Source organism: Typopeltis vanoorti, chromosome 23 (genome assembly GCF_054136105.1).
Source record: "Typopeltis vanoorti isolate ZY-2024b chromosome 23, IOZ_Tvanoo_1.0, whole genome shotgun sequence".
Taxonomy (NCBI): Eukaryota; Metazoa; Arthropoda; class Arachnida; order Uropygi; family Thelyphonidae; genus Typopeltis; species Typopeltis vanoorti.
The window spans coordinates 35,146,670-35,169,132 of NC_143571.1; the positions used below are offsets into that span (position 1 = coordinate 35,146,670).

General features: G+C 34.9%; 1 protein-coding gene across 1 annotated transcript in view; it reads left to right on the plus strand.

Annotated features, from left to right (window-relative positions):
* LOC150093776 (nephrin-like) overlaps positions 1–22,463 on the plus strand; it is a 200,110-nt gene that overhangs the window by 78,987 nt on the left and 98,660 nt on the right. The window contains exon 2 of the mRNA XM_090413068.1: positions 16,079–16,414. Within this exon, the coding sequence (XP_090269194.1) occupies positions 16,087–16,414 (328 nt within the window). The 5' untranslated portion in view covers positions 16,079–16,086. The remainder of the gene's footprint in view (positions 1–16,078; positions 16,415–22,463) is intronic.

Consider the following 22,463-nt stretch of genomic DNA (forward strand, 5'->3'; position numbering starts at 1 on the left):
AACTACAAGATAGTTGTATTTAAAAATTAATTTTAAGTTTTATAAAATATATTTTATAGAAATATATTTCACATTTCACATCGATAAAAAATATTATAGTCTTCATTGCTGATCAGTTTTTATACTGTTTATGGTCTTAACTATTAAATCACATCTGTTACGATCAGCAACTTCACTGTATTCGAAACAAAACTCGTTGTAAATTGAAGGCTACAAAAAATAAAGTTTCTAACTGACTGCAATGAAATCATGAAATTAGGACAAGAAGTCGCCTTTTGAATGCAAAGTAAACATAATCGTGCAATTATACAAACTCATTTTTATTTTTCATGACCAGTTAAATGGATTGAGCTATTTTAAAACGTTAGAGAAAGATGACTATCCTGTCTCTAAAGTTATCCCATTTATCATTAGACTCATAGAAAACAAAGTAATCCATTGCTAGTTGCCTGCACTGCATCAGATGACGTTTCCTTTTTTTTTTTTTTAAGGGGGGAAAAGTTCCTTGCATGATCGAAAGCTCCAATTTCATTCAAATTATGGCAGCCGAAAAGAAGGTCGTCGTGTCAGACTGAAAAAAAAAAGTGATCAGTATCATGTTACATATCATAAGGAAAAAAAGTCAGTTACATAACCCAGAGCTAATTAAGTGAACAGTTAATTTTGTTACATAAAACTCAATCCTGTTTCTCACAGTCTTCACTGACCATTTGATAGACAAGCAGTTAGTAATAGTATACGGTTGATAAAAAAAAAAATGGAAAAAAATCCAGAACTGACCAGATGGCACTAAGGTAGTTGGACAACACTCCTCAAATGGATGTAGGTAGAGTTAAGGCTCGTTTGTTGCTCATTTCGGAGGTATAGCCTGCATTATAGGCAATAAAATTCAATCCAATCCAATAATATATCCAGTAATAATATATCAAGTTGCAATATATTAGCATCATTATTAATATTATAGATCATTATGAAGGTGTACTCGTATATAATAAGAAGAACAATAAAATGATCTTCATAATCACAATAATAAATCGAAATATTTCGCAGTGGTCAATCCAAAATCAGATCACTAATAATCCAATCGAATCTTAAGGAGGAAAAAACTGCTCGCTTCATAAATAAAGCCATTTTGAGAGCTACCCGATAATAACTTAACCAAACTCTTTAATATGAAATTGCGTCCACTCAGAGAGATGTCGAAGCGTCCATTTGTGTTCCACCAATGCGTAAGCTTTTCCACCTCTTGGTGCAATCATCGTTATCATTTTCGCACCTTTCTCGGTGTTGTTCCGTGCGTTTGTTGGCATGAAGTGCCATGGGTGCAGTTGATTAATCTGCCAGGCACATCCACCTGAAACCCTTGTATTAGTAACCTGTTATTATGGTAATAGATGAAGGGCAAGGAGTGTTGGTCACACTACACCAATTTATTATAGGTCATGAGATGGTCATTTATGTAATGAGCGTCTATAGCCTCGGATGTGCCCTTTGGAAGCCGTGATATGATCTGCGAAATATAGACATCGTTACTCATCCTTGCTTCGAATTCTAACCAACACATACTTCCCCTTCATATAGCAATGACCGGGGATTAGGCTTGCGTACTGCTATAGCGTATTGAGAAGGGCTTGCGATGGCTACCAACCGACTTATCTTTCACAAGTATCGCTTATTAGCGTATAATATTACAGGGTATGTGTTTCAGAAAGAGCTGTCATTTAGGGTCGATAAAGCAGTGTGACTATTTGCTCAAAATTAGAATAATTCTTAACCATAATTCTTCTAGCAGTGATGTTTGAATGGTTATGGTTCTCAATAATTGCGATACTTGAATAACAATCGGCATTCTTTGAATTATAACAATGGGAAGAGATTAATACAGTATAAATAAATGCTCCAATATTAATAAAAACACGTGTCCAGAAACATACATGCATAATAAAAGTTATAACAGTAATATCGTGATATTATAATTTCTAGCAATAAAAGTATTAGTGTAAAAAACTTGGACGTACATTTTTTTAAAGGAGACCAGTTATCTTTATGTTAAAGTAGAAATAGCACAAGTAATTATTGATGTGGCATGGAATTTCCATTTATGTAGTTTTAGTGAATAAATACTTGTGGATGGTGGAAAATTTGGGTTTTGATTAGGTATTGAGAGTTTCAAAACAATGATAGAGTGAACATTCAAAGTCATTTATTCACCAAGAAAAATGTTTTGGTGTGTATGATCCCGTACATCAATCTTTACATATTATCGTGAAACGGTTAAAACGTGATGAATAGTTGAGGTGTGTATCCAGTACCTAAAAGCTCCATCAGTATGCATGCGGGAAATGGAATCAAAAAGGATCCGTAGATAAATTTGTCGACATATTTCAAATTTAGTTTAAGAATTCTAAAAAATTTTGATAAATGCATTATATAAAATGGTGGAAATTTTAAATAATTAGAAAAGTACTAATAATTAAAGAAAATTAAAATAATCTAATTCTATTTTAATAAGAGAATTAACGACACCTTTTCAAGCTCACATAATTTTTTTATATATTTTATATAAATTTTTTTGTGAAAAAAAAAATGAAGGAACACGATATACCCTTGGAGGGTAATGGATGGCAATGCTGTAGCCAATGAAGTTCTAATTGAGGCTGTATTTTTAAAACCATTTTAATAAAAATGAAGGAACACGATATACCCTTGGAGGGTAATGGATGGCAATGTAGTTCTAACTGAGCCAATGAAGTTCTAACTGAGGCTCGGTTATTGCTGTAACCCTCCTGCCATGATCAGAGCTTTAATAGCTCAATAACACCTTATCCCTACACTGTCCTCTACAGATAACGGGGAAGATGAAAAGCATTCTTGCTTCGCCCCTTTAAGCCAGTCCTTATAAGGACTTTTGTGTGTGTGGAGAGATGCGAATATCCTTGGAGGGTAATGGATGGCAATGCTGTAGCCAGTGAAGTTCTAACTGAGGCTCGGCTATTGCTGTTACCCTCTTGCCATGATCAGAGCTTTAATAGCTCAATAACACCTTATCCCTACACTGTTCCTCTATAGATAACGGGGAATATGAAAAGCATTCTTGCTTCGCCCCTTTAAGCCAGTCTTTATAAAGACTATAAGTACTTTTGTGTGTGAGTTTACTTTGCACTAAATTTAGTCATATTTCTGGATAGTATAGTAATCACCTCTGCTGAAATTCCAAAACTCAGTTTATTTGCATAAATATTTCAGAACACCTCAAACGTGTATTATTTTTAATTTAATTAAACATTTTTTCGAATCTATATACGCTAATAAATATATAATCTGTAAACTTGGTTTGGATAATAGAGCTACTAATAAGATTACACGCTTAATAATTATTTAAAATGAGCATTATGAAGTGCTGTATTTTTAAAACCCTTTTAATAAATTAGATGAAAAGTCGATTATCACTGAAGTTCGTAGTCATTGACAATGTTTCCATAGTAACCACACGAGTTTAAAGAAATAGATTGAAGAATGTTACTTTGAATATCAATATTTAATTAAATTATTCTATTTATATGTTTGAATATTTGTCAGATGCTTATACAATTTTTTTCCCTTCTGGAAGTTAGTTGTTGCAGTCTTAAAGAGAAATGAAAAAGATAATAATAATAAGTACAGATAGTATTTAATTTTCTACTGAAGTTATCTCAAATAATAAATATAAAAAAAGAAAACATTAATTGTTAACATGAATGCGGTTTGTTCCATAATGTCTTTAATCGTTCCTAATTTTTAAATGATTACTCTGAATAGTGCTTTAATGAATTTATTTCACAAATTCGACAATCAATAATCGTATTGTTCCACAAAATTATTCGCAGAATGTCATTGATAAAGTGAATATTAAGTGCGGCCAACGGTAGTCCATCTTGAAAGATGAAGACGCCTGCTGTCATCCTTTTCTTTTATCACTAATTATGAAGTTAGTTGATCATAATCAGAGACGGCGAAATTTCTCCTTGATAATTTCGAGGTTGCTTTTCATCGTCTTCCATTTTGAGCGCTTGATCTACTACGCTGTCCAGAGACACACAGAGAGTACGTTGATATCGTAACTATACTCGCAGCAGTCAAGAACTGAACTCCTGCAGAGAAGTTTCGTTGCATTAGCGAAATTTGTAATACGATCTTTTATTGTCTCGGAAATTGCCTTTGAATTTCCCAAAGAGCTTTCTCTGCAGCTCAGATTTTAGGTTCTTCTACTATAGAAAGCTCCATTTTAAAGTAAGCAACGTTTATTTTAAACACATCTAGAATATTTTAAATTACTAATAAAGAAAATTCAAATATTTTAATCCTGTTTTAATAAGAGAATTAAAGACACCTTTTTCAAGCTCACATAATTTTTTTATATATTTTTATATAAATTGACGGTGATTAATACCGGAGGCGGTCATTTAAACATTTAAATACCCTTGGAGGGTAATGGATGGCAATGCTGCAGCCAATGAAGTTCTAACTGAGGCTTGGCTATTGCTGTTATCCTCCTGCGATGATCAGAGCATTAATAGTTCAATAACACCTTATCTCTACATTGTCCTCTACAGATAACGGGGAAGATGAAAACATTTCTTGCTTCGCCCCTATAAGCCAGTCCTTATAAGGATAAGATGATTAATACCCTTGGAGGGTAATGGATGGCAATGCTGTACTAATGAAGTTTAACTGAGGTTCGGTTGTTGCTGTTACCCCCTGGGACGCAGAGATTCGAGAATTTTGAGTTCACTCTCTTAAGGTTTTTGCCTTAAGGGAGCGATTTGAGTCTCCGGAGAAAGTGTTCTCCAGCACGGCCCGCTGAGGGGCTTTGTCGGCGAATGATTTTCTTCGGAATATGAGCGGTTCTGCTCGGTGGTGGTGTGTGGGTGAAAGGCCATCACTGAATGGAGCCACCGCTGAGATGGACGGTCTTTCGCCCACGATTGAGTGGCCTAGGGATCGTCCGAATTTTTAGAGACGGCTTTACTTACACATCGCCAATGAAGTTCTGGCTCCGCAGAACTTCATTGTCAAAATCAGTGAAACAGTCTCAACCCAACGGAAAATCCTCGCTGGAGTTCCCCATAGATCACTGCTAGTCCCGATCCTGTTCAACATCTATATGGCAGACATCCCTTAAAATCCTCTCACATCCACCATCGCCCTTTATGCAGATGACACGGCTATACTAGCCTGATCCCGCCAGCCACATCTCGTAACTAAAAAACTACAAGATACCATCCTGAATCTAGAAAAATCGTTTACAGACTGGCGACTACAATTAAACCCCCAGAAAAGCACAACGATACTCTTCACAAGAAGACGAGCATCCCTTAAAGGAAACATCACCCTGTTCAACTCCAAATTCCCTGGAAAACTGAAGCAAAATACTTAGGAATACTTCTCGATAAACGATTATGCTTCAACAGCCACATCAAGAGCACATGCACCAAAGCTTCAAATATTATCGCCCAGCTATACCCCTTGATCAACAGACACAGCAAACTAATCTCAAGAAACAAAATTCAACTGTACAAGACAGTGATCCGTCCCACAATTATATATGCCTCCCCAGACTGGAGCCATACCTCCAAGACAAACATCCTCAAGCTACAAAGACTAGAGAACAAATGCCTGCGAATGATTCTGGACGCCCTGTGGTTAATCAGGAATGCCCAGATCCACCGGGACATAAATATCCCCTACATCTCTCCACTACTACACTCCCTAGCAGAAAAGTTCTTTATGAAGAACTAACCAACTAATACAACAAGTCGGAAACTATGACGGTAATGACCACTGGAAACATAAAAGACCGAAAGCCATCCTAACACTCAGCGACGTGTAACCACTTCTGCCCACTCAGGGCGAGCTAAAATAGCTCACAAATCTCTCCCATCACTGCTCCCGAAACAGACAATAGAATATGAAAAGCGTCAAGCTTCACCCTCTGCACCATATATGTCCTGCGTCCTATTATATATACTGTCTGATTCTTGAACTCGGAGAATTAGAGATTAATCGACCGTGAGATGCGGTGATTGATTCATTCAATCCAATACCCTTGGAGGGTAATGGATGGCAATGCTGTAGCCAATGAAGTCCTAACTGAGGCTCGGCTATTGCTGTTATCCTCCTGCCATGATCAGAACTTTAATAGCTCAATAACACCTTATCCCTACACTGTCATCTACAGATAACGGGGAAGATGAAAAGCATTCTTGCTTCCCACCTTTAAGCCAGTCCTTATAAGGACTATATATACTGTCTATTTCTATTATTTTTAGTTTTTTGTTAGAGATCAGGTATTTTTTTTATTTTTATTTTTTTCCCATAAAAATGCTTTCAAATAGTGAAACGTTTGATTACCACATTTCTATCTGCCTCGCAACATTTATCTCTTCTCTTAAGACCGGGTGCAATTTGATTGAGTTTAACCCCTTAACGTACCAATTAAAAAATCAGAAAGCGGTCGTTTTTCTGCCAATTGTTTGGGCGAGGATGATTTGCTGGATCAAATTCATCATTATTTGAAAAATAATGATGAATTTGTGCAAACGCAATAGCCGATACACGTCGTTGGCAACTTTTCTTGGCTGAAAGGAAATAGGCACAAGATTGTCTAGCGTCTATATTCGGTTGTATTTATATGTGAAACCAAAATTCAAAATCAATTTTGGTGCAATAAACAAAAGACGTGTCACAAACGTCTTTGTATGTTAAAGGGTTAAATATGCGAAATTCTAATTAAAATTGGTAATCCAAATATTATTTTTGACTATTAATTAACTAGTACTTAATTCAAGTAAGAGATGTACGCGTTTTCATTTGTTATAATCAAGATAGGTTTATTGATTGTTTTAATACGAATTCAACGCAATGTTTCCATAGCAACAACTTCATAAAGAACGAAATAGGCAAACCATGAGTGGTCAGATCATCGCTATTTCGCAACTATGATGTTGGGCGTTTAAATCTAACTCACACCATAAATATGCGGATCGAAGTTTTAACTCTGTTGGACTCGTTATTATAGTGACTGAGGATTACATAGAAATTGGAAACATACAGAGTGTAATGTTTCGGTCTTTTGAATTGAAAAAAAAAAAAGTCTGTACAAATGTGTCGACTAGGACTCAAAGAATTTAGAAAATGTTGATTGCTAGTTTTTTTTATTTTTTTAATCTCAATGATTCCATAACGTTCGAGACAAACAGATGTCCCTCTTTGTTTAATTAATTCATCTTAATTGACATTCTGAAACTGAAGCATAGACAGAGATGCTTTATTGACTGTTAATTAGTTCAAATTAAGACAAAGTGTAATACACTTTTCTGTATTTCAGAAGCACACTCGCAGAAGTTGCGCTATTCATCTAAAATAGCTGAACAATTTCAACAGTACTTTGATTTAAAGAATGCATCCATTTGCAATAATTAAAACAATGATTACTGATCACTTATCCTCAATAATTACAACAATAGGTAGTAATAAATGCTCTCAATAATTCAACAATAGTTTCTGTTCAACAACTGAAATATTGTTAAGTGATGTAACATGGCCTGATAAAAAAAAGTGACAACAATTATTTCATAGTTAATGATTGTGATTAAACGTGAAAAGCTTAGACCAAAGAGCAGAGTCAAAAATAGACTCCATTTTCTCATAAAACATATCAATGCTTAGATATCTATTGAATTATCTATTGATTTATTCCACACAATGGTTCTCCGCTGATTTATAATTACTGGTTATTTTTAGCCAGCAGTTGCGTGATACTCATAGCTGTCATCGTAATGAAAGGATAAAATTGCTAAACAAAACAATCCATAGGTTTAATAACTTCTCATGTTTGGGATTATTATAAAAAATTGAAAAATCCTTAAATAAGTCTAAGATTAATGAAATATGTATTCGAGTATGAAAACAAGATTGATGTTTGAAATTAATACGACACTTTCCATTGAAACTTTTTAATTAAAGCAAAATGTAATGAAAGGAAACACTCTTTTAAAACATGTCATTCTTCTGCATCCTTGAAAACTTTTAAAGAGGCATGCCGTACAAGAAAATAACACACCGAACGAAACAACAAAAGAGTGGCATTGGCTGAAAAGGTCACTTTCAGTTAGTTTGAGCACACTGGGAAAATGGTTATGAAAACGAAAACTTTGTTAAATATTCTGAGAACACTCGTGTCGAAAATACAAAATTCGATGCTAGGTGGCGCCTCGAAGTCATGATAGAATAGAACTGATAAAAATGAACGATGTAAAACATAGCGGGAAAACTTTTGACACTAGATGGCGCCTCGTAATAATAAAGAAATGTAATTGATAAGATGAGAGATGCAATAGATAGGGACTGCTCCAGTACACTATTATTTGTGCTACCAAGTATACACAAATTCCTAAATTTAACAACACGAACGAAGTCGTTTAAAAATGTTATTGATATAGTCTGCCGCATTCCTGAACAACTTCCTAAATAATTAATTCGTTTGCAAATTCCGATTTTGCAATGTTTTCTTTCAAGCAACTTCCATTAACTCTTTGCTGACTAATTCTGCAGTTTCATTTTCATCAGAATAACCATTAAGCCGATCGCCTAAGCGACTACGAGTCAATTTAATACCTCATCTATTCGAGTGAAGTCTGCCTGTTTCGTCCACAATATTCACTCCTGAATATTTAATGATTTTGAGCCAATTATAACTGAGAATTTTTATCCCCACGTTCTCCCAGTAATCGTGCTAGTTGAACAACTTTATCTCTCTTTCAAATTCATGTTTCGTGTCTTCTAATAATAATAATAAGCCTGCACAAGCTCTCCGGTAAACTCTTCTACCCACTTTTAAGAACATGGGTGTGGAAGGTTAAATGCCCGTCTATGGAGAGAGAGATCTCGCGAACATAATTACCTTCATCACGTCTTTATTAATCCATGGCTTATGGAGAAACCTGAGTAGTGAAGTTTCTCTAGAACAAAATAAATGAAGATTATGCTTGCATATGTAGTTACAAGATTGTGTTGCTGTTTTCTCTTAGTTGGCACAATTTTTCTAGTACGATTAACGTAAAGACCAGAAAAATTCTTAAGCACCTATGAGAGAGAGAAAACTCAATCCATTTTTTTCCTCTGACGAACGAAGATAATAACACTTAATCAGATTGAACCTTAAAAATAGATAAAAACAAAACAAAACAAAAAAGAAACACGAATTAGCGTAGTTAGAACAGTACAATTGGAGTGCTTTAATTAAACGTACTAGATTGGCAATCATGTCGGGTACTTTTATTAGAAAATCAAAAGAGTTATGCAATTGAAGCGAAGTACTTTGATGAAGTGCCTTACAAGGTTCTTGAAATAGCCATTGATTTACTATCCAGCAGTAGAAACAACATGGCTGTATTGAGTACAAGACTGAGCAAGATACTGAGCCACTGTTTGAGAGGAATTTTATCACACTCTTAACTTTCTCGTTCTCTTCGGGCGTGTTGTTCACTTTACACTCACTTATTTGATTTAGCTAATGAAGTTTTACGAGTGCTGTTATACAAACACGGTTCACCGCTAATTTCATTCCATAAAAGACAGGATACTTATGCTGAAAAGGAGCACACACACTACATTCAATATCTATGGTAACGTATTAGAAGTATACAGCTTTGCAGCCTATATTATATGGATCGGAGTTGATATTTTCGTTGTTTTCAAGAGAATTTATGTTATTCAGTGAATCTATATTAAATATTCAGTATTTGGGCTAATTTTTATTGTCATAAAAACTTTATGATTACAGCACAAGTTGGAGAATAAGAGATTTTTCTTATAGTTTTAAGATTAGGACATACGAGTACTACAAGTGCTAACACTCACCGATCAATTAATTCATTATCATAATTACTCAATTGGCTTGAAATTAGTAAGCTTTTAATTCCAATAGCTAAATAAAAAAAAATATTTATTGACGATATCTTTCGAACGTCAGCGGTAACATTGTACTCATTAGCGAATGCAAGTAAAACCTACTGTTGCCATGGAAACAGGACGTCGCATACATCTTAATTGATAACAAACAAATTATTTTATTACTATTTAGTAGGGAGAAATCCTTATGTGTGTAATTCTTGTAAATAAGATTGTGCGTAGAGTCCCGATGCTTGAAATAAGTCCTTTTCAAACGCGTGACTCCAGTTTTCCAACTTACAGAAGGCTGCGATCTATTGTAGAATCCATGGATGTCGGTTGAACTGATAAAAGATCCATTTAAAAAAAGAACACCGTGGAAGATATCGGGAAGATTCTGGAAAACAAGTTCATTACATATCCGTTTAGAGTCAATCACTGGGAGTGTTGTACTGCTTGTTATTAACATGATTGTCCAGAATATTCCATTGATTTTTTTTTTTTTACTAAATAAATCGTTCAGCTTTTGATTTTGTAGTTATAGCTAATAAGAAAAGGGCAATATGACGTGAGTCTTCAGATTTTTCTCCTAAGATTTTTATTTCCTTTTATAATTTGTTGAATTTCTCTAAATATTTTTGAAATAGTTATTGAGATCATCTCAGAATAATGACGCTGTCTTATTTCTTTTGCTTTAGAAATCGCAAGCGTTTCGGTTCATGTTGCTATACGATTATTGCAATAGATCAATCGAGACAAATATATGATCCTTGGCTGAATTTCGTCTATATATATATATCTGTATATAAAATAAAATAACTGTCATGAGTGAGATGACCTAGACAGATGCACACTTTGCTGAACTTATCCCACCCGCAGCGTTGCTATGGCGACTTTAAACGCCCAATTATACTGCGAGCTAAGTGGAGCTGAAACTTAAAGGAGACGCCTGTCGAAGGAATTATATAAACGCGTAATGCTGACCACATAAAAAAGCAGCTAAAAAGTAAAAAAAAAAAAGTAAGTAAAAGTCCGTTGGAACTGTCTGGGTCAAAAGCCTGTCAACCAGAAGGACGACAGTAAAACAGTTCACCTTCAAGTTGACATTTTCATAAAAAAATATGTTTTTGAAAAAATTCATTTCATCAACATTGTGACAATTTTGTCAAAAGAAAAAAAAACGAGCATGTAACTTAACGTTTATTAAAACGTGGGTGGTCAGGGTTTAGATAACTAATGGTGCCAATGTGTTTTGTCAACTTTCTAGCAGAGGATGAGCGCTTTAAATTTACTCTATTATAAGGATGCAAGGAAGAAGGAAGAAATCAGATCAGTAATTACAAAAGAAAAAGAATCGTGGCTCGGTAGAAGAATTAGAAGGCATGGAAAGTTTTGCTAAAAATGCTTAGGCTGGTGATAAACCAATGACGCACCGTCTGCGTTTCTTTACTCTTCGATTAACAAAAACTCCATTGTTTCCCAAGCCTGTTTCATAAGAAAGGCTTATGAAGCAGGCTTTCTTATGAATAGTAAGAAAAAGGCTGACACAAGCAAATACTGCAAGGGTAGAAAGTATTGAAATCGCGCGGAATAATTGAATGAGACCTCTTTATGCAGTTGATAGATTTAATGCATTTGGCAAATCATTTTTGGACAAAGGATGAACATTTTCGCTGTACTTTAGAATTTAGAAAGCTTCATACACGACCTGGGACATTTGATAGGATCCTTGTAATGTAGTAATAACCCTCTGAATCAAATAACTGCCAGACGAAATATGATGTCAAAATTCTGCCATCAGTCTGCCTCCGATGTTAGAAATCCTTGAAAGTTATCGCATATTATTTATCATGTGCAGTACATCATATTTATCTTTTTATCATAAACATGCTATCATATAATATTTTATTTCGAAATGACACCGAATTACTCTCGGTGTTTCTTCAGGGATTCTGGTAGGAAAGAGGGGACGTCATCTATGAGGAATTTTCTGCCAAGAAGGACATTACCTCATTGGAATCATGTTTAGGACATTACATAGTGAAAAAGAAATTCCTTGGTCACTCTCTCTCTCTCTCTCTCAGAAATCATTTCTTTGGATATTTTTGGCATGGGTGGGAGGGAGTGATCTGAGATGCGAAACTTAAAATAATGGAAATTATGATGTGTTTTCATCTCATTTAATTATAGGATACCTATGAATAACAATGTTAATAAAAATTAGAAACATTGTTTTTCCTTAAGGGTTATTCTTTCCTAACAAAAAATTAGCATATGTTAGACACTTTTTTATATTTTTGGAAACTTTTCATTTTGTTCCCAAATATGAAAAATATTTTACTGTTCCACGCACTGCATGAAGAAACATTCAAAGCCAAAATTAGAAGAAAACTCACTATTTCCAGGCTGATTGTAATAACCATAATTTTATATTCATATATTCTTAATGTGCATATTTTTATATTAATGAATATATTCTTAAATATATATTCATGTGTGTATTCTCCTGCCTGATTTGCTGATTGAGGGCTGAAAAAATCGGATTACCGGGAAGAAGAAGGCGAAATCATCTTCCAGTGAAAAGCCCTGATGAAGGTGATTCTTCGCATCCTAGAAAGAACACGAATTTATACATCTTTGATATTCCTGGCTTTCCGACATAGTAAACACTACGAATTATTATTATTATTATTACTATTAAGAGATACTCCCAGTGAGTCAGGAACCCATCAAGGGAGGCCACATACTACCAGCACCAGCTGTCATATTTCTTCTTGAATGCATTCTCACTAAATACACCACATCCAATGGCAATCCATTCCCACCATGCACCACTCTATGAGAGAAAAAACCTAGCCCTCATCCCCTTCTTAGCGGCATTCATTCTCAGCTTCCAAGGATGCTCTCTTGTCCTTTCCCCACCCTCCATAAAATGAAAAATTCCATCAACTGATATCCTGTATGATTGTTTCAGAAGTTTGTAAGTCTCAATTATATCACTCCTTTTTCTCCTGTTTCCTGTAGTATACAAATTCTCAATCTGTCTTCATAATCATATTCCACAATTCTGATATCATTTTTAACACTAATTTTAACTATCATTTTTAACATATTAGAATCACAACGGAAACCAGGAGATCAGACCTGCGCACAATAGTCCAAGTGAGGTCTTATCAAGGCGTTGTAAAGAGGCAAAATGACATCCTTATCTTTACATGTGAACGTTCGTTTCAGCATTGCAATTATCTTTGGAGTTGTATTCGCAATCCTTGTTACATGGCCCCTGAACTTCAACTTCCTATCTATTAACACTCCAAGATCCCTAGCCTCATCAGTTTCTTTAAGCCTAAACCCACTAATATAATATGACATTGAATATCTAATCACACAAAGCGAACTTTACTTTTACTGACATTGAACTGACACCCATTTTCCCATGCCCACAATTCCAGCCTATTCAAATCATTCTGCAAGTACTGCAAGTATCAGCAGCATTCCTGATGACCCTACCTATCTTTGCATCAGCAAATAGCTATATACCTGTTGCCTGTCAAATCCTTCCTAATATCATTAATGTGGAGATTGAATAAGTAGACCAAGGAATAATCCTTGTGGCACACCACTGGTTGGTTACCTTAATCCTTGCACACTCAGATCCCCGTATATCACTTTTTGATATCTGTCAGCCAGCCATCCATGCACGCTAATATTTTATAATCCAAAGCTATATTCTCCAATTTATTCAGCAGTCTGTTATGCTGTATTCTGTCAAATGCCTCAGCAAAATCCAAAAGTAACATGTTATATCCATTCTCCTTGTCTAGTTCAATGGTAACATTGTTATAGAATGTGAGCGAGTTGCTAAAACATAGCCTTCCTTTAGCAAAGCCATGCCGTTTATTCCAAAGTAGAGATTCACTGTCAACCCATTTCTGAATGCGAGCCCTAACCAACTTTTCCTAAATCTTCACCACTCCAGAGATCCTGATAGTTCGATAATGGATACATCAGACCTTCACTACCCGTGTGCAATGAAATTACCATACATTCCTTCCATTACTGCGGAATCTTTCCTGTTCTGAGGCTCAACTAATCAAAGGTTTGATCAAAGAAACAACCAGTTCAGCTGAACATTCTTTTAGCATTGGTGGTGATATCCTACAGCCCTTGTTGCTAAATGGTTACTCAGTTTGCGCAACAACATCTTCTCATAGACCTGAGTTTCTTCATCTATTGAAGAGGTAGCACTGAGCACAATGTTGCATACTCCATTTTTCTAAAAGCTTTCAACCTACATGGCCCTCAAGGGACGAAAAATCCCAAGTTTTTTGGAGTTTCGTCTAGCAAAACTCCGCTTAATGGGATTCGAATCCGTGTTTTTCTATCCAAAGGCTCTATACCAACCGAACTATGGAGGCTCTGTTACTTTTACATTACATATATACATGTGATTTACTTGAGACATAATAACGTGTTTTAAAAAATTAGTGTTGTTATTGTTTAAGTGTTAATCCCAACAACGAAAGGTTTTAATTAATGATACACTGATAATAACAAACAAAATACATTGAATACAATGAGTCTAATGGCGGAATAATCTGTAAATCTCATTCTCAACACCAAACATGGAATTTCCAAGCATTTCAGTTCAGCAATCAACCCGTCAAGCGATGAAATCCATCTTCCACCTGTAAACATCCACAAACAACCACCATGACTAACATGTGCTTTGAAACCTCCAGTCTGTTAGGTAGAGAACGTTGTCGCTGTGCATCTGGGAAATAGGTCAGAAACATTGGTTTATGTATTACTAAAGAAAAAAATCGTTATATTTGTGTATGTCTGCATTAATTTTTGACATCAACTTTACCAAGCGGAGATAGATAGAAATTTTAGTAGACAAACAGTAAAAGAATAGCATTGTGACAACAACAACAACAACAACAATTATTCAGGACGTCAGAAGACTCATCGCGGGAGGCTCATCTTAGACAATACAAAATCTATCATACCGCTTCTTAAGCTCCTTCACCGTCTGCATGTCACCACCCTCTCAAACAATGCATTCCATGATACGACCATTCTCCATGCGTCACTTCTTCATCCTCTTACTCACCACCTTTCAACTTCAAAATTCAATGATTTGAATTTATATGACAGTTTTGTTAGATAGATGTTAATTTATGGTAATACTTAACATGTATATATACTTTGCAAACGAATTCACTTATTATTAAATGCTAATAGATATACAATTTTTTTAATTATTTTAAAGGTTATTCAAATTATTATCAAATGCTATAAATTTTTTTTCATTATTGTTAAATATTATCATTACTATTAAATGTTATAATTATTTTATGATGATTCTAAAAATGACTATTAATGTTTTATAAATTCATAACAAACATGTTATATAATAACATATAACATAACAAATTGACATCATACAAATGAAATCTTTACGTCATGTAAGTAAAAAATAAAATGGTATACTACATGTATTTATTTATAATATTACATCACTTTCCTTATAGTCCTTATAAGGACTGACTTAAAGGGGCGAGGCAAGAATGCTTTTCATCTTCCCCGTTATCTGTAGAGAACAATGTAGGGATACGGTGTTATTGAGCTATTAAAGCTCTCTGATCATGGCAGGAGGGTAACAGTAATAGCCGAGCCTCAGTTAGAACTTCATTGGCTACAGCATTGCCATCCATTACCCTCCAGGGGTATTGGATTGAATGAATCAATCACCACAACTCATGATCGCTTGATCCCTTCCATATTTAATCTACATCACTTTCAATTACAAAGCATTAATTTATAAATATTAGATTCAAACTTTAAAAAAAAGGTGTTTAAATAATTTTTAGAATAAATCTAAAATTTTAAAGCTTTCTCCATTTCTTAAAAATATGTTTTAGTATATAATATTTAATTTTCTATTTTATAATCTTTATCTAATTTTATCTTAAGAAAAATGAAATTTGAAATTTTTTATTTATAGTGCCGTTTGATTAAAAGAAAACTGGCCAGAAATTCAGAAAATAATCATTAAAATCGGCTTATTTTAATGAATGCTTGAATTTCTTGTGTTTCTGAGGTATTCGTGACTAACATGGTGTTTTGTTTCCCGTTTCTGTAGCCAACACGATGTTGTACGGTGTTGCGGGAGGAAAAGTCTTACTTCCTTGTAATGTCTCGAAGCCAGTCCTGGAAGACGACGTCACATTAATTTTGTGGTACAAAGAGGACACAAAGGTGCCAATTTACAGTTTAGACGCTCGAAAAGGACCTATTGATAAAGCCCGACACTTCCCTAGCTCCGCGTACGGCACGCGAATGTACTTCGACGTGAACATAAATCCTCCCGCTCTGAAAATAGAACCCGTTCATGCCGACGATGAAGGAAGCTATAAGTGCCGGACAGAATATCGACGTTCTCGCACGCTCAGCTACGCTGTTCGCCTTAGTGTCATTGGTACGTACACGTTGCTTGTGGTGGCTAAACACGCCCTTAAAAATTTTTTAAAAACTTCCTATAATTAATGTGAAGTCTTTTTTTGTTACTGAATTTTTATTTTATTATTATTATTTTTTTTTTTTTGTTTGCTTATCTATTTGTTAAAATGGTGACTCGGTGGTTGACCGAGGCATTAACTTGCTAAGGATGCTTGGCCGTATAGCAATTCATAAGAAGAAATATTTGTCATTAAGATAGGGATAGCGAGACTTGTTTAGATTAGTGAAAAAAAATCAACCGATGACAGTTTATGTAAGCTGTGTGATCTAAAGATCGGTTTGACTGAAAGTAGAAAACTGGAGCATCCTATTGAGAAAACGATGCGATAACTTTGTATCATTAACCACAGAAACTTTTTCGCTTGATTGAAATTCTTTCATTTGTTTCCTGCCATAGTCAACAACGACAAAATCTGTCTGACGTTATTTTGTTATCGACTGTTTTTTATTACATAATTCAGTTACCTATGGTGGCTATCTATAATAATATTCCGAGTAACTATTTATATGCCTTTAAGGTCTACGACCTGCCCAAATTGGCTTTAATAATCATCATTATAATTACAGGATTCCAATCAAAGAGCTTCGTCGAAAAGGACTCAGTTATGGAGTGTCAGATAACTTTGTATGATGTACATAACGTATCGCTGAGTTGGTCAAATCTCTGAGGTCATCGAACTCAGAGATCCTATGGACTTGTGAATTCATCTAGTAAATATTTAATGAGAACGAATAATTGTTTGTAAACAAACATTATACTCCATTCAAATAAATTAAAATGACAATATTTTTCAAAATATTCTTTCTTTTAATTTTAATTTTATATTTTACACTTTATTTTATTTTTAATTAATGTTTATAATAAATATTGTCATACAATGGGGCAAAGAATGTCGAAATGTTTTTTTTTTCGGAATTGCACATGAAAAATGAAGTGTGTGTGTGTGTGTGTGTGTGTGTGTGTGTGTGTGTGTGTGTGTGTGTGTAAAACTAGTTATATATCCAGTCTCCTCGATAAATGTTGCGGTTGCACTATTTTTTTAACATCTGCCCCAATACATGAAAATACTCATTGATGATGTTCAACTAAACTCCTTCCCCCCTCACACTTCTCTGGCTATAACATTCCATTACGTTGGACTCCCATATTCCCCGCAGATTCGATCTCGACCATGCCATTCCCAAATGTCTTCAAAAGATGCCTTCAAGAAACGTAATGAGTTTTCCAAAGATACGTGAGTCGTCAGCCTTTTTCGTACTGCATGCAGCGCTAGATGCTCAGTTCTGTTTTGCAATAGAGAGAAAGAGAGAGAGAGAGAGAGAGAGAGAGAGAGAGAGAGAGAGAGAGAGAATGTATGAGTCGTGTGTGTGTCACTCGCAATAGTTGCTGAAGGCAAAGTAATGACATAAGTTATACTTCATTTTTTTTTTCTTTTTCATCTACGGACTGATTTTACGAAAAACCTTCTGTATACGCAAAATAGAATCTCGTTTTATGGGCATTCTTTAATAAGTTAGAAAAATATTTTATTCTTGATTACGATCTATATTTAGTAGCATACATAAATTACAGTGTTGTAGAAAAGCAAGTATGCGTTTTTCCTTCTCCTGAACTTTAGTTCTCGCATGCACTCAGTCTGATATTTTCGAAGACTGGTTAGCGAATACGTTTCCAGAAAGAAAGAAGGGGAAAGCAGGTTCGAACCCAGATTTTCAAAGGGCACGTATTATTCTTCCAATCTGACAATGCAGCAGTTGCCTAGTCTGTCTGTAAACGTCAGAAAAAAAAACCAAAGAATTACTTGATTGTCTACCAACACTTTCTAGTCAGTCGTATTTAATTAAAGATCACAAAACATGAATTTACGGAGTTTATATTTTTCCCGCATTTAGGAGTCATAAATAATCACTCACTAATAACATGCATATTTCAGTTAATCTATAACAATATTTTAATTATTACAAATAATTCAATTCATCCATTAAGTTTTTCATGTCTACTTGCCAATAGCTTTAACAATGGTAATCAACAGCATCTGTTCTGTTACCATAGCAACAGTAAATTTTACCGAGATTATCTTCCGTGTAAAACATACTTAATATATTTTGTTCATTTTCTTTATAAACTGTTACGCGAAAGAACATGTATCGAAATTAAGACCCCCCCCCAAAAAAGAACAAATTTTTCTTTCTATTTTTACCATCTCATTATTAGTTGTTGTTAAAGCTTAAAATAAGTCTTTATGACTGAGCATCTAGCAGACCGGTCATGTAACTATCTCACGTAAATGGGCAGCGTATCTTATATCCGCCCCTATCGCTAAGGCAGGCGTTTAGTGTTTCTTCTTTGGTTTCTTTTTTTATTTCGTGTGATTTGTGACACGACTGATGATCTCTAGTGACATAATGTGTTTTCCTACCTGCATCTTCTTTCTTCTTTGTGGTCGTTGCTGCACCTGAGGACAAAGGTTCCTCGCGAGGTCATAAGATGATGTGCAATATGATAGCAATTCCAGTTTTTTTTCCCTCCTACTTCTGACCTTTGACCTGCACGAAGAAGGAAAAGAGAAATCGTGATGAGATGTGGTAATGGGATGGAGTCGTTTTGCCGAGAGAAATTATTTGGGCATCCTTTTGACCGCTTGGTAGAACAGAAAATTAGTTTCGTTCTAGAGGTCAGAAAGCATCTCAAGCAGTAAAAAAAGTAGGCTGAAAAGACGATACATATTGGCGTGTGTGTGTGTGTGTGTGTGTGTGTGTGTGTAGGTGTTGGGGGGCGGCATTTATTCACATCACTTACATCACTGCTTATTTTGAATGCTCCTAAAGAATGCTTTACATGGCAGGGCGGATAAATGTTATTATTGATAAATGCATAGGAAATTTGTGTTTGTGTTTTTGATCAGAATTCTGGCGTTGTGTTGTTTATGACTCTGCAAGACGCGCTTCCATAATCAGCATTAATATGTTATTGTTTTTTTTGCATTGTGGTGATGGATGTGTTGATGGACAACAATAGAAATTTTTCAACAATGTGCACATCAAAGTCCAGTGACAATTGAAAATCATCCGCACATCAAGTCTGAAACAATAACAACCTATTTGTGTTGTAGATATTATTGAAAGAATTTATTGCAAGCGTTTGTTTATGAACAAACTTGTAAGTCATCTAACAAATAAGTTTATCCATTGAGATTCGATCTTCCGAAACAGCAGATAAATTATTATTCATAATGATGGACGATTTCAATGTTAATTGAAAACAAGTACAATGATATATATACACACACATACTGATATTAGTCTCGAAAGTTAGAGAGAAAGAGAGATAGAGGTAATATTTAAAAAAAGGAGAAAGATAATGAGAGAAGTGAAGCTAATACTGAAAGCAAGTTAAGTCGAATGGAGTTAATTTAGAATAAAAATGAAATGGAGAGAGAGAGAGAGAGAGCAAATAGTATGCATGATTGTCCTCCCCTTCATTTATCTTCTTTTTTTATTTCCAATTTTTTGCCAACTTCAGGCTGCTGTCATTAGGCTGTGACGCAAGGTCGTAAATCGAGTCTGCATCAGGTATATTGAAGTAATGTCAGCCACGGTTGTAAAGTATGTTTTAATTTGACTCGGATTCCAATTTTTGCACTCATAAAAGCTGTCGCTGGGTGTGCGTGTGAACAGCCTATATACTGCCTAATGTTTTATCAATTTAGGATTTCCGTTTTTTGGCACACTGCACGCGGGGTTCTGATGTCAGAGCTTATTCGAAAAGGCTGTAAGAATGTGGATAGTTAATGGCCGTGAAGCTTAAGAGAACGAGAACCCCAACAACCCCATTGAAATCTACTTATACCCATTTTCTATTATTTTTCCAACACGAACTTGTTGCAGACTTTCGTTTATTTGATTTTCAACTCCATAATTTGTTCTTCCATTTTCTCCTTTTTTGTGGCTTTGTTAGATGAATCGTTCCAGTGGAAAGATCAAAGGTTGCCATAACAACCTATTTTGCTTGTTCAACAATGCTATTTGTTATCATAAACATATACAACTAATTATAATAAAGACATATAATGATGGATATTTTGATATTAGGAAGTTGTTTTTCTACTACTCTAAACAACTCATGAAGAATCTAAGATATATTTATTAAGTTTTGATTCACTTAATGGTGACTACTAGAGAGCATTGTCAAAAACAAATCATATTAGTAGTGAGTAGACGCGTTTGAAAGACGGTTTTTCAGAGGCTTTTGATGTTAAATAATACTATTCACTGTGTGTCTACCTATCATCTGTTGGAAAACCTCTTTCAGGAGACTGTTAACAGATCCTCCTTATAATACAAGTACAGATATAAACTACAGGGTGTCCCAAAATTCAAGCAAGATTTAAATTTAGCGACATTTGTGCGGTAAAGTGTTGTCAACGAGAAAAAAAAAGACAGCGTGACAGCTGACAGTTCAGGGTTATTAAAAATGACCACACACAGCGAAGAGAGTTCGTTGAATGGATTATGGAACAACAACAAGTGGATGCTTATTTTTCGAACAAAATCATCTTCAGCGATGAGGCTCATTTTCATCTTGATGGCTTCGTTAATCGACAAAATTGTCGCATTTGGGGTTCAGAAAATCCACGAGTGATTGTTGAGAAACAAATGCATCCACAACGTGTCACTGTTTGGTGCGGATTTTGGGCTGGAGGCATTATCGGTCCATTTTTCTTCGAAAATGCGGCTGGTAAGGCAATAACAGTTAGTGGTGCTCGCTATCGCGACATGATAATCCAGTTTTTTGTGCCTAAATTGCAAGATATGGATGTGGACGACATGTGGTTTCAACAAGACGGTGCCACATGCCATACAGCCCGAGAAACAATTCAATTACTGCATGAGTCATTTCCTGGACGTGTAATTTCCCGTTTTGGTGATCAGAATTGGCCGCCCAGATCATGTGACGTAACGCCGTTGGACTTTTTTCTTTTGGGGTTTTTTGAAGTCTAAGGTTTATGCCAACAAGCCCACGACCACCCACGCCTTGAAGGGGGAAATTGAGCCCTGGATCAACGAAATTCAGCCACATTTATGCAAAACGGTCATGGAAAATTTCGACAAAAGAGTGCGTATGTGCCAGCAAAACCGTGGAGGCCATTTACCCGATATGCTATTCCATGCATAATTCTATACTGTATACTTTATGAATCAATAAGAAATTACAATTTTTAATTAAAAACCTATGTTTTCTATCAAAATTACTTCTTGCGTGAATCCTGTATAAACAAAAAACGTCTTTACTGACAAACGGGATAATTTTTGTTCTAAGCACATGTTTACACTCATTGCTTTGTGAAATGGAATATTATTTATAAATTATGAGGACGGGTACCATAAAACTCCCACAATGTTAGACATCAACAGTTATCCAGAATAGCCATTTATAGTATAACAGTAAAATTTTGCACTGAAACCGATGAATATATAACCCATACAACAAGAAGCACTCTACATTCTTCATTACACTTCCAATTCTAAACTCCATTTGAACTGCTACTTTTACATATAACACCCTTGTCATATCTGAAAGCTATGAATCGATATGAATTAAGTTTTATTAATATTCATTGTCATTAATAATATTCACTTATGACCAATGCGGAATTTTCAAGTGTGAACTACTGAAGTATCTTTCTAGTTGCTGATGAGAACCAACAATTTCGAAACTTCGAAGCACTAATAAAATTATCAAAATTGCTAATTCGTCATGTGAAATCCTCTCTTTAAGTAGAGCAATACGATCACAAAGTTGAAACTTTCATCATGAAGATTTGGAATTTGGCAAGCCCTCGATCACTTCCGAAACTTTTTAAAGTTTCAAAAGAAAATTATTCAATATTATACGCATATATTTCAATCGTGATTTTGTTTCAATAAAAGTGCAAAATCCAGAAAATGCTACAGACAAAAAAAAAATAAAAATAACTTACTTGAACACTGAATTGAAACATTTGCAC